Source organism: Podarcis erhardii (genome assembly GCF_964252035.2).
Source record: "Podarcis erhardii genome assembly, chromosome: 1".
In the NCBI taxonomy this organism is placed as follows: domain Eukaryota; kingdom Metazoa; phylum Chordata; class Lepidosauria; order Squamata; family Lacertidae; genus Podarcis; species Podarcis erhardii.
Window position 1 is genome coordinate 115,551,980 of NC_138497.1, and position 13,706 is coordinate 115,565,685.

The window sequence follows — 13,706 nt, forward strand, 5'->3', positions numbered from 1 at the left end:
CGGGTCCTCCTCCTCCCGTCGAGTCTGGTTGCAAAATGTTAAGATGGCAACCTTTTTTTTTTAACTTGAAAATATGAAATATAAATGGAACAAAAATAAAGTCTTAGGACTGACTTAACATTCTTTTGAAGCCCAGCGCTTTGCCATGTTTACCATTATCTCTGTGAGGCAAAGTCACAGGCTGCTAACCTAAGAATTATGCTTAAATGCGAATTGACGCTTAAATGAGAATAAGCCCTGTAGAACATATCATGGGTGGTTGTCTGGGGTTGCCACTTGACAGGTGCAACGCCCCAAGGAATGCTGGGAAACGTGGCCGACGCCGCCGGCAAAGGATGCCGGGAACTGTAGCTTCATTAAGAGCCGCTCCAGAAGATCCACCTTCGCTGTTAACAGCCGACTTGGTGACGTCAGCGCCCGCCTCCTCCCCCTCCCCAAAGGTTCCCGCGCGGGGCCGGAATATCTCCTCATAAAACGGGTACCGCTCTAACTAAACGTTCATAGATAGATAAATACATAGATATAGATATCCCATGAGGAGGAGAAAGAAGCCCAACGGCTCCTCCCCGCCTCACCCGCGCGCCCGGAAGTCTCGTCTCGGACCAGGCCCGCGAGGCAGCGGAAGTGACGTCGTGGCCATATATGGGCGCATGTTATGGCGGAGCCCGTGAGGCAGAGGTAAGTTTTAAGGAAGGGGAGCGGGGCGGGAGGGAGGATAGACTTATTTCACACCCCTCCCCTTAGAATCTTCGGTTCTGCTCCGTTCCTTCCCCCTCCCTCCGATTTATCGCGGGAACGGCGGGGGGGGGAGGGGAGGATGGCGCGTTCCTCTCGGCCGCTGCCCTTCCTGGCCTTCGATTGGGTAAGGGCGGAAGGCCCGGCTCCTTCGCTTCTCCTCCGACTCCTGGCGGGGCGGCTCTTCTACGACACGCGTGTGGGCCCGCGTTCACACGTGAACGTGCCCAACGAAGCCGGGTCCTGGCGCCTTGTGGGGATTGCCAGCTGGCTGCCTTGTCACCCTGCCACAATGCCCTGTGGGGTTGTGTCAGCCGGCTTCTCTCCCTTCAAGGGCAAAAACCAGCTGCCAACTCGTTCTCCCCTTACTGGCGGGCTCGCACCCCCCCATCTCCCCTTTTGGGGACAGTGGGGTTTGGTGGCCTGCCAGCATCTGGATGGTTATGGCCCCCCCCACTTGAGATACACAACTTTGTATTTCCACATATGTCACCACCAGCCCCACCTCAGGAAACCTAGAATTTATATATATATATTTATGTATAACTTTACTGATTCTACTGGAGGCTTTTGCAGCTGCTTATTCTTTTGCAGGATCTATATGCCACTTGACCAACAAAAAGCAAATTACTGTAATGTTGTTATTTCAGGCTGTATGTTGCCCTAGGCTCCCCGCCCCCCCCCCCCGGCATGGAAGGGCAGCTTGTAAATGGACCAAAGAAGTACACAGCTTTAATTCTAGTCATGATGTTAACAACCACCCGTTTTAGAGATACCTGTAGCATATGGCGATGGTGGCTGACAAGTGTAATCTGCATCTTTGTTGTCTTACTTTCCTGTAGGTTAATTACACCGAATAATTGTTCAGATACTTAACTTACAAAACTCTGCAAAGTGATGGTACTGTACTAGCTTCAAAAAGACACTAACCAAATTCATTTGTTGTACAAACCAGGTGATTTAATTTTTGTTAATAGAAATATTAGCTTGTTCAGGTCTGCTTTATTCTCAAAGTGCTCTTTTTAAGAAAGAGCAATTTCAGAAAGTCGCATCTTTTCCCCCCTTTCTAGATGAGCTATTTTTGCTGGAAGAATAACAGGATTTCCCCATATTGATTTTTGTACATTGGCATTAGTAATTCGGAGCTTGAAGTGGATTGACAGAAAAAATGAAGAGTGGAGTAACACAGATAAATGTAAGTATTTTAAAGAGTATGCTCTATGCTGGCTCCAGGATTTGGGGGCGTTCTCAGACAAGACACTTTTCAGTGAGTCCACATCACCTAGTCTGCATGGTGTTGCTGTGGTCTAAACCACTAAGCCTCTTGGACTTGCTGATCAGAAGGTTGGCGGTTTGAATCCATGTGACGAGGTGAGCTCCAGTTGCTCTGTCCCAGCTTAAGCACACCAGTGCAAATAGATAAATAGGTACCGCTGTGGTGGGAATGTAAACAGCATTTCCGTGCGCTCTGGCTTCCGTCATGGAGTCCCATTGCACCATAAGCGGTTTAGTCATGATTGCCACATGATCCGGAATGTTGTGGACAAACGCCAGCTCCCTCTGCCTAAAGTGAGATGAGCACTGCACCTCATAGTCGAATTCAACTGGATTTAACTGTCCAGGGGTCCTTTACTTTTACCTTTTTAGCTGGTGATGGTAACTCCTGCTTTCCAGAGATAGATGGCAGAGGAACCATAGTAGTAACATATATTGGTCGTTAGCTTCCATGTAAAATAGGGGAAGCTGTTCTGTACCAGGTCAGAACATGCAGTAAAGAATTGTCCATGTTGATTGGCAGCTTTCTCGACGCAACATGGATACTAGAATTGAACCTGGGGGACCTTTCGCATCCAAAGCATGTGCTCTGCGAATGAGCTGTGACTCTTTCCTCATATAAGAGCTACATGTATATGTGGTCAATACACATTCTACTTTCACACATAGTGGTGTGAATATTTTCCCCAACACTCTGTAGGTAAGCAGGCATAAGTGAAACAGTTTGAGCCTATGAAAGAATGTATCATATGAACAAAAGCTAACCATTAAGTGTCTTATCTCTTTGTCGCTCTTTGTGTAATATTAAAATGGCATTTTGCATGTCTAATATGGATATGGCATTTTGTGGAGAACCGTTAGAATCATAAAGATGGTAAGAGGGTTTCACAAATAATGGCCTTTCTCCCCTGTTCTGTTAAGGGACTCGTTTTCTCAACTGGATGCCACCTTTTCTTTTTGGGACTTAGTGAATTGTGAGAATCGAGTTGATATCAAATATTGACAAATACCTGGGTGTGAAGGGGAATAGGGTGAAGTAGTTCTGTTCCTTCAAGGACTTCTGACTGTGCAATAGAATCTCTCTTCCCTCTCTACTCCCTGTGTGTCCCCTAAATCTGTTCTGAGAAACTACTTGGTTGGATGCTGTCCTTTGGTGATATACAAAAACAGCTTGCATAAAATGCTGGTGGCAGCACAGCTGGAGTTGCTGTGTCCTGCATTGCACCACTTTTTAAGAAAATACAGTGGCTAGAATCCAAGCAGCCCTCTATCTGAGTGCAAAGGGCTTTGGCTTATAATGGAAGGAGTTGCCTTTTTAAATTTTCAAACTGAAACCCTTTGTCTGGCAGCAAATCCCTCTTCAGAGCATTCATCAGTTGTCTGGAGCACCTTTATTGGGGTGTGCAAGGAGCTGCAGTTGGAAAAGTTTTGTTAAGTGACTGGAAGTTGCATACACATTCATTTAGTTTCTATGTAAGCTAAGGCTTTTACTTTAATGGGACCAGTACTTTGGAATGCTCTCCCATCAACATAAGTTGTGCACCTATAATTTGATATTTCATCTAATAAATGAAATGGTTTTGTTTCTCCAAGCATCTTTAAGAGAAGAGGGTTTGAAAATATTGTTAGAAATAAATGAAATACTGTTCTTAGCATTCTGGATGGTACTTCTCATCCTTGAAATATCTAATTTATTTTGTATTTAAAGTCCGGTTCTAGTTACGAAAGGAAGGAAGATTACAGTCTTCGCCGGAGAAGTTCCTCTCCAGAAGACAGGTATAAACCTTTTTTTTATGATTAGTTATGTAGTTAACATTTGATAGAAACAGCAACATGGGTGCGGGGAGAAGTATTTTCCTATTATTATAAAAGCTCTGAACCTAATTAAAACAATAGCAGTATTTGGGTTTCAGACTTTTGGGGAATAAGTATCACGTGTCCTCTGTTTTAACCAATGAAAACAAAGATGAGTATCGCAACAGGAAAATAATTTTTGGAGAGAACATATGTTTGAATCAGTTTGAGGGTGGCGTGCAGGGGAGAAGAGTGGCTGGGAAACCCTTTACACTAGCAGGAGTCCTTGTGCTGGCTCCAGCCCCTAGCTTCAAAAGCTGTGTGGTGTCCACAGATACAACAATGTGTGTTTGTGTGTAGGGGGGGAGACTTTGTTTATAAATAGCTGCTAACTTTGGCTCTCAATCTCTGCATAGGCACGTGGAGCGTCAAAGGTCTCAGTCACCGCAAGGCAGAAGTCATTCAGATTACAGGAGATCTGACCAAAAACATTCCGAAAGGGGACGTTATGGAGACAAATACACCGAGTCAAGGTGAATGTCTGGAGCTGCTAAAAACAAACACTAAAATGTTCAGGTTGCAGTTGGTTGCTTCTGTTCTCTAACATGATTTTTAAGCAAAATCAAAGCTACAGCATGTTGCATACTAATGTATGCGATTGTCAGCTGCTTCTGTGCTTCATAAATCTTTGGAATTTTCTGTCTATTAGTGGGAGAGAGAGGCATGAAAGAGAGAGGGAGTCTGACTGGAGAAAGTACCGAAGATCCCCTTCGCCCGACAGAAGAAATGCGGCTGAGAGAGCAACACCACAGAGCTCTCTTTCTCATGAGGAACCCCCTCCAAAGAAGAAGAAAGAGGATTTGGATCCTATTCTCACCCGCACTGGGGGTGCCTACATTCCTCCAGCCAAGCTTCGGATGATGCAAGCACAAATCACTGATAAAAATAGGTGGGTCAAACAGACACATTTCACATTTGTGCTTAACTGATGAATAGTATTGGGCAAGATATTATTTAAATCAGTGAGTCTGATATTATTTAAATCAGTGAGTCTACTCTGACACTGGTGGTGCTGTGGTCTAAACCACTGAGCCTCTTGGGCTTGTTGTTAGAAGGTCTGGTTCAAATCCCTGCGACGGGGTGAGCTCCCATTGCTCTGTCCCAGCTCCTGCCAACCTAGCAGTTTGAAAGTGTGCCAGTACAAATAGATAAATAGGTACCACTGCGGTGGGGAGGTAAATGGCATTTCTGTGCGCTCTGGTTTCTGTCACGGTGCTTTGTTGCGCCAGAAGCGGTTAAGTCATGGCTAGCACATGACCTGTGGACAAACGCTGGCTCCCTCAGCCTGAAAGCAAGATGAGTGCCGCACCCCATAGTTGCCTTTGACTGGGCTTTACCTTTACCTTCTGACTAACTTTGGATCCAGCCCTCAAGAAGGTGTAGAGAGAGCAGGGTGGTAACCCAGCTGCAAGTTAGCCTGAGTGGCGGCAGAGACGTTTGTTGTGTGCCGAGAGGGATCTTTTTGGCCTCTGAAGTGTGAAATGTTAAGACAGTTTAACTTATTTTGAAGTCACATTGGGAGTTTCAGATAACCCAAAAACAAACCTGTGTATCTCCTTTTTTGAAAAAATAAATGCAAAATTAAAACAAAACATATTATCCAAAAACATAACATCCTTACAGTGGTGCCTCGCAAGACGAAATTAATCCGTTCCGCGAGTCTCTTCGTCTTGCGGTTTTTTCGTCTTGCGAAGCATGGCTATTAGCGGCTATTAACGGCTTAGCGGCTTAGCAGCTTTAAGAGAAAGGAAACAAACTCAAAAGAACTCACAAGACGTTTCGTCTTGCGAAACAAGCCCATAGGGAAATTCGTCTTGCGGAACGACTCAAAAAACGGAAAACTCTTTCGTCTAGCGAGTTTTTCGTCTTGCGAGGCATTCGTCTTGCGGGGCACCACTGTATCCCCCCCCCCATTTTTCCTCCCTCCCCCCACCCTCTCACACAAAATCCCCCCACCCCCGGCTTCCCTCAGTTCCAGTCTTTGGTTTCTCTGAGAATGCTGTTTTCTGCATGTTACAAAGTTGTATAGATTCTCAAACTATTTAGCTGATTATTATCAATAGAAAGTTTGTGAATGTTTATTCAAAGCCAGCCAAGGAGTCCAGTTCACTTTGTTGCGTCTTCAAATACTTTGTAAAGGGTTCCCATTCATCTTTAAAGTCACAGTTATCCTCTGTGTAGCTCAAAATTGGTCGTTCTTTGGAACTTTTGACTTCACTTTTTGGTACCTCCTAAAAATATTTCTGTTTAGTCAAGCCTATCCAGACATATAGAAGCTGTTACGTATTTTAATCTTGTTTTAGCATATTGTTGATACAAATTGAATGTTGTTGTTTTTTTAAAAATAATTTTTATTAAGTTTCATTTTACTGAATTAAACACATCAAACCAATTAATCCAAATTATAACAATACAAATTGAATGTTTTAAATGTTTGTCGGAAATTATTTTTTGCTGATATGTTATTGTTTTATTCTTTTTGTAAATGGCTTTGAAGTTTTATTACAATCGAGCGGAGTGGAAATGTTACGAAATAAGTGACAAATGCTTTAGGTTCTATACAATTCTGGCGTTCGTCACATGAGACTAAAACCAAAGGTTTAAACAGAGTTCATAGAACCATAGAATGTTGAGTTTGAAGGGACCAACTCCCTGGATCTCAGGAATCTTTTGCCCCTTGTGAGGCTCGAACCCACAATCCTGAGGTTAAGAGTCTCATTCTCTACCAATTGAGCTATCCTAGCTGCTGGGAGTCCAGATTTGTTCTGGACATGCCAACCATATGTGTGAGGCACACTGTGGTGAGATGTAAATGGGAAAAACTGCCCTTCCTGGTTGTCACTTGTCATGGTTTTCTTATTCTGATTATTGCAAAAGACAGATCACTATTCGGTGGTGTAACTATTCTGAAAATCATTTACCCTGGTAAAACTGATGTGAAAGGAGGCAGGTAGATATTTATTTTTGCACACCGCTCTTGCAATATGCTAACTGAAAAGTGCTATTGCATATTTGGTATTCTAGCTGAATAAGCAGATACGTTCCTTTCTTGTTCTCTTGATTTTTATCAATGATTTGTTTTGAAAACAGTTTAGCATATCAAAGGATGAGTTGGGAAGCGCTGAAGAAATCCATCAACGGTCTCGTCAACAAGGTGAACGTTTCAAATATTGAGAATATTATCCATGAGCTTCTTCAGGAAAACATTGTCAGAGGGAGGTAAGCATCAAGTTCTTAATATGCAGTCTTCTGCTCATCTGAGAGTTATTGATTAAGTCTCAAGTCGCTTGTTAGGAGTAGTCTGATACTCTCTTGGTCAGCTGCTGCTTGAGTCATGTTAGGATTTTCATTTTAAATATGAATGACTTGTTGAGGGTTTGCAGAAAGATCAAAGTATAATCCTGTGCAGTCTTACCTGGGAGTAAATCCCTTTGAATTTAGAAGTTTTTGATCATACTTGTTTTTAGAGGCTTTTTCACTCATGAAAAATTTGATGTATGGTTGAAACCAGGTTTTCCAAAGCAAACGTGCCAAGTGATTTCTATTTGTGTGTTGCATAATTATTATTTTTTAAAGATTTTGCTTTTTTCTAATCGAGAATTTTGCTGCAAAACTTTAGGAAATAAGTTTTCATCTTGTTATAGTTATTTTTTTAGGAAAAATAAGTTAATAAATATTTTCTTGGTTTACAAAAGTGCATGCCTTGTCTCTTTTTCAGGTTGTAGAATCTTTCTTTTACATTTGAAGTGAGACGTTAATGTCGTATACAGAATAAAGTTGGGGGGGAGAGAGAGAAGGGTGGGGTGGTAATACTTGGTGTATATGTAGGGTTTTTAATTTCAGCTTCACTTAGGTAGGTTCTCGCTCTATTCATTATATTTCCTTGGTAGTGAGAGAGGTTGTGGGAGTTTTCTGATCCATGGTAATGAGCATAGTTTGTGGTCACTAGAGCGCCTAGGGTAGGAACCGTTACTGTTTTGGCTACATTATATTTTACAAAAAGAAAGAAACGTGAAGATGTCAAGAATGAACTGGGGCTTTCTGCATGCAAAGCATTACCGTTTAAGTGTGCCATGCATTGCAAAGTTTACTGTGTTAAACTGTTTGGGTTTTCCTTCAATATAAGCCAGCAGTGCTGGCCTGCTGACTGCTCCTGGCTCCTGGATCACTATAGATTGAGGAACCAGTTGGTGTGAACTATAAATTTTATAAATCTAGTGTAGTGAAACTCCTTAGGTAACCTTGGTCTAGTCATTCTCAGCCTGTCCTGTTTGTTGCTCTGGGTTCCTTGGAGGAAAAGTGGAATGAATACAAACCAATACTTTGCAGAGTTCAGTCATCTGAAAAGTAGGACTTGTGATTAAATCGGCCGCCTCTTGTTCTCAAGAGCCCTTCCACTGATTTTTCCAGAAAATGGCAATCAAATCGAAATAAGACCCATGTTCCGTATAACGTTTGCTCCCGTAGTGAAGCGTTTGGCCATTTGGGCTCCCACTCTCTTCTTAAGTCATGATTAGAGGCACGGGAAAGTGACTGTTCAGTCGCAGTTACTCCTTCTGTAGAGGAGTAAACAGTGGCATCAAATGAACTCCTAATCCAGGAAGATTTTCTCCTGACAGATTGCCTAAGTACGGTGATTAAAACATAGATTGTCAGCAAACATTTTTCTGCAGGATGTCAGTGGCTTGGTAAATATCTACCGTCATGTTTCTTTGAGAAGACATTTTGTGTGTGTGCTGTAGCTGTGCCATTTTTCTAATGGATCCATACAGCAGGATTATGTTATTGTTTCCTTAAAGGCCCACGGGTAATAATTTGGGCTCTTTCTTGCCTATATTTTTTAACAAACTATTTTATAGCAATTTTCTCCAGTAGAGCAATGATGATGTTTTTACAGTAATAGTGCTGCAGCTGGTTTTACCTAGGTCTGTATTCTTTGAAAAAAAGCAGTAGATTGTGAAACGAAACTTAATCTGTTAAATGGAAACATTAATGCACACTTGAATAATGAGAGTGTAGTTCTCCAGTGATTTGGGAATATTTCCAATAATGTTTACTTGTCACTGATTAGGATTTGTGTATGAGAGGGTTGTGTGTGTGTTTTTTGTTTTTGCTTTTTGCTCTGTAGCAGTGATTTTTTTCATCAACTGTTGCTTCTTGAAACATGATTGTAGATTAATCTGGCCTATTCACAGAATAACATCTGAGCTTTTGAAAGGCTAATTTTAATACAGACATGTATTGGGGGATAGTGGAGCAGGAAAGAAGATGGAAGCCCAAAAGCATATGGGCTGGGAGACCTGCTCCCTGCCTTGCAGGCCTTTTTCCACCTAGCCTGGGAGGGTGGGGCGCGGATTGACTCCAGCTACAAAAGCTGTGGCTGCTAAACAGACTCTCAGGTTGGAGTGTTGTTTGAAGGTGTTGTCTTGGGGGTAGGGTTGTTGTTGGGTTTTTGTATCTTTATTTTAGATCTTGTGATTTATATTGAAATCGTTCTGTTTATGTGTTTTTTTATGTTTTAGTCTTTATTTATAACCCTTTTCATTAGGTTGTTATGTATTTTTCTTTTCATGTTGCAAGCTGCCATGAGCGTGGTTTGAACTGTGGAAAGGTGGCAAGCAAATAAAATTATGTTTGTATGTATAAGTGAGCATGATCTAGCTGTGGGTGGCGGTTCCATGTTGGTGGAATTGAGTTCCAGAATAATGCAATCTAGAAAAGTCACCGGCCATCCCTCAAGCTGCTGGGATAAATGCTACTGTATAAATCACATAGTTTTTGTAATTTTTGGTAAAGCTGCTTCAGCACATCTGTATTTTCATTCATAGGGGATTGCTCTCAAGATCTATTTTGCAAGCCCAGAGTGCTTCACCTATCTTCACTCATGTTTATGCAGCGGTTGTAGCAATCATCAATTCAAAGTTTCCAAATATCGGAGAACTGATTCTCAAGAGGCTCATTTTAAATTTTCGCAAAGGATATAGAAGAAATGATAAGGTATGTATTATTACCACGCAGGTGATAGGGTAAGATTTTTTGTGCTTCTCTCTTGCTTATAGCCTGAGTACTGTTTTGGGGGAGTGTCATTGTGTTCACTGATATTTATTTCTGTGTTAGTGTATTTAGGATTTGAGTACAAATTATGTGGGTATCAGGAGAGCGGAAAGTCATAAAATGTCTGAAAATTTTGAGGCCATGGGGAGAAAGCGGGTACTGGGAGCGGGGGAGAGAATAAATAGGGAAAAAAAATTGGGGAAATGTGATATAAGTAGTACTTATTTTCTTATTAATTCTGAGTTAACTTTACTGCTTTAAGAACATAATATTTAATGGCTTGTATCGAAAGGTTTCTTGTGCCAACAGAAAGGCAGTAACACTTGCACAAAATAGACTCTTGGGGGGTGTTTAGTGAGAGAGCCAGGGTCTGTTATGGGGAGAACAGAGTTCTTTCCTGCATTCAACCCATTCGATATGACTTAGCACAATTTCCCCCCTCTTTTCTATATTTATTACATTTTAAATTATAAATTCCTTAAATTTAACATTCAGAGTAAGTCCAAATACGTTCCATGTAGAGATGGAGTAGGATGCTGTTGAACCCTAAGGTGCTGAGTATTTATCGGAACTTGTTGGTTTGAAAAAGAAAGAATTTAAAATGGAAAAATAGTAAGCAGAACAGTGTTCTTATTACAATGGGCTTCGAAACAGCCCCTCCAATCAGCATTTTCCAGAAGAAGTTATACAGAAAGTTCTGTAATTCCGTGAGGTAACAGTGGGGTGGCTACTGGTGTCAAAAGCTATAATCCCTCTTTCAAACTGTTTCCACATCTCTTACAATAAGTAGTTTCTGTCTACAACAGGTTTGCATTTGAATTATACGTATCTGCAATATACGGCGTTTGTAACTTCCTCCTGCTGTAGATTATCTTACATAGTTGTTCTAGAAAACATTTCAAGGGAGTAAATGACAACTAAAAACAATATTTTAACCATAGCTTCCCCTTATATGCCCATCTAGTAAAAATGGTTTGTGAAAACACCCCTACAAAATGAGACTGCAGTTGACTTCATCCTGATAGCCAGTCCCCCCCCCCCAAAAAAAGCAGTTTTCTGAAATAGGGCTAGATTGAGTTAAAATGATTCCACCTTAACAACGTTATTGTGTGACTAGGGAAGTGCTCTGTGTAGCATCGTTTCTACATAAAAAAATGATATTGGACTTGATCTCCTAAGTAATGAGAATCCAATAGTGCCAGATCATCTAAAAGTTTCCTGAGCTCTCATCTGCAGCCAGATACATTATTTGCAGCTTCCGCAAAGCTTGTTGTCTGAGCTCACTGCATGGCAAATATCCTGAAACGACCTACTTCCATTTAATCTTCGTCACCTGTTCACTCCAAAGTAATCCTATGTTTGGAGGAAGACAAGTAGTCATCAGATGCATGTTTCTGGCGAAAGTTGTAGCCTTCCTGAAGAAGAAGAGGGGCTGCTGGCACATCTCCTTTCTCACCTGCCCAAAATAATAGTAATAAGAATAATGCCAGCAAGAGAAAGCCCTTTAAATGATTTGTGCAAGTCACATAGAACCTCTGGGGCAGTTTGGGATTCAAAGCCATGCTAATAGACATATCACTTGCAGTAATACCTATGAAATGGAGTTATCACTTGCAGAAATACGTAGCTTTTCATTTTGCTTTGCAGCAACTTTGCCTGACAGCTTCCAAGTTTGTGGCACATCTTATGAATCAGAATGTGGTAAGATGCTCTGTACTACTGATAATATATTTGCAGGGATTTTGGCTTTTAACATTGCAAGGGTTTGTGATGGAATTTTGTCATCAAATATGTTTATGGCATTTGCATTCCTCCCCCATAGCGTGAGGCTATCTGGGCAGCTTTTAGTAAATAAACAAGAAAGCACTTTAAATAGAAAATAGAACTACAAAAGCAAAATATAAAAAATTAACAACCCCAATTCATTGTACTATGGCTCTTGCTAAATATTACTTGCAAACCTTTGCTCTAGGGCAGACTTTCCCAGCTCACATCAGCCGTGGCCAGCATAACTAGTGGTCAGGGATTACAGGCCGCTTATGCAGGTTCAATATGTGAGTGACTGTGTATTGCACCAAACCCAGAAGTGACCCGGAAACAACATGATGTCACTGAAAGGGCAGAACGGGGTGTTTGCAGACTTTTAAACTGGCTTTTCAATTATATGTTATTTCACCGACACGCACGTGCCTCAGAACATAACCCCCACATAAACATGGGGGGTGCCTATATTATGTTATTCATTAATTTATATGCCACCCAATTGCTAAGATGGCTTCTGAGTGGTTGATCCACCATCATCTTGGTGAATGATGACGGTCATATTCCCAACAACACCTAGAAATTTTGGGTTTTTCTCTGTTTGGTTTTATGTTGTTTCTAATGTACATGTTATTTAATTATTGTTGTACATCGTTTTGAGTTACTTTTGTAAAAAACAAGTGACCAATAAGTTTTAATAATTATATGCAGAATAATAATAATAATAATAATAATAATAATAATAATAATACTATAATAATAATAATGATGATGATGATGGGGCACCAGGTTGGACAAGGCTTATATAGAGAACTATTTCAGGCACACCCATATACCAAGTGGGGATTGACTTTGAGCAGTAGGTTTTGTAGCCTAAACTGGAGGGCTGACCTTTAAGAAGCACATCCAAAGCTCCTTTTGGGACGCTGAACTTGTAGTGCCTTTCTCTGAAATGGTGCTGCGTTTGTTTTGTTGAGTACATATGTCAGATACATGCAGTCAAGGAAATTATTTTGTTAAAACAAAAAAGGTATTTGTGTTGTAATCTTCTTCCTGCTAAGGCCCACGAGGTTTTATGCTTGGAAATGCTCACATTGCTTTTGGAGAGACCGACAGATGACAGCATTGAAGTAGCAATTGGCTTCCTAAAGGAATGCGGCCTCAAATTGACTGAAGTGTCTCCTAGGGGTGTAAACGGTATGTATTTATTGCTGCTTTATTTCCTTCCTGACCATTAGTTTTGTAGGAATTAGATTCACCTCCGTTTTTTTCTCTCCCCCCCCCCCAGCTATCTTTGACCGCCTTCGTCATGTCCTGCATGAATCTGAAACCGACAAGCGAGTTCAGTACATGATTGAAGTCATGTTTGCTGTGCGTAAAGACGGGTTCAAAGATCACCCGATAATTCCAGATGGACTGGATCTTGTGGAAGAAGAGGATCAGTTTACCCATATGCTGCCTTTGGAAGATGACTATAATCCAGAAGATGTTCTTAGTAAGTATGAATAAGGAATGTTGGAATGAACTTTTCAGTCTGAATTTTTTGTTGTTTTGTTTTTTTTAAAAAAAATGGCTCTGCTATAATTTTGGTAACTTGTTTTTCTGTTTCTGTGAAGATGTGTTCAAGATGGATCCAGATTTTATGGAGAATGAAGAGAAGTACCAAACTCTGAAGAAAGGTATGTACGCCTAGCTAATTTGAGTTTGCACAGCTGTTCTAATGCAGGGATGGAGAGCTGTCAGCTGTTAGGCGGGGAGGCCAAGCAGCCTCAACAAAGCCTATGGCTTGTGAGTAAACCCTCCCCGGAGCCCGAAGAGGATGTCCTCTTTGGGCTCTGGCGAGTCTCCTCACAAGCCACAAGGACTTTGCAGCTCTCTTCCCTGCCTCCGGGTTCCTACATGTGCGGTCACCCACAAGTGCGGAGTTGCTGCTTCCCATACCCCTCAGCGAACCCTTATTATCATGTCCTAGCACTCCAGTCCTTTGTATCTAAAATTCTAATTCCTGTGGTTTTCTGGGAAACCTG

General features: G+C 41.4%; 1 protein-coding gene across 3 annotated transcripts in view; it reads left to right on the plus strand.

The window, feature by feature from the left end:
- The first annotated feature begins 307 nt into the window (after positions 1-307).
- Positions 308-13,706, plus strand: part of CWC22 (CWC22 spliceosome associated protein homolog) — a 39,940-nt gene continuing 26,541 nt past the window's right edge. Inside the window, exons 1-11 of one of the 3 annotated variants that reach the window (XM_081869079.1) lie at positions 308-678; positions 1,806-1,930; positions 3,719-3,786; positions 4,221-4,337; positions 4,514-4,753; positions 6,955-7,083; positions 9,693-9,861; positions 11,566-11,619; positions 12,741-12,876; positions 12,968-13,174; positions 13,296-13,358. In XM_081869079.1, the coding sequence (XP_081725205.1) occupies positions 1,904-1,930; positions 3,719-3,786; positions 4,221-4,337; positions 4,514-4,753; positions 6,955-7,083; positions 9,693-9,861; positions 11,566-11,619; positions 12,741-12,876; positions 12,968-13,174; positions 13,296-13,358 (1,210 nt within the window). In that variant the 5' untranslated portion in view covers positions 308-678; positions 1,806-1,903. Of the gene's footprint in view, positions 679-745; positions 863-1,669; positions 1,691-1,805; positions 1,931-3,718; positions 3,787-4,220; positions 4,338-4,513; positions 4,754-6,954; positions 7,084-9,692; positions 9,862-11,565; positions 11,620-12,740; positions 12,877-12,967; positions 13,175-13,295; positions 13,359-13,706 lie in introns of those variants that run through there. The other 2 variants (XM_081869080.1, XM_081869081.1) reach the window with 2 other exon arrangements.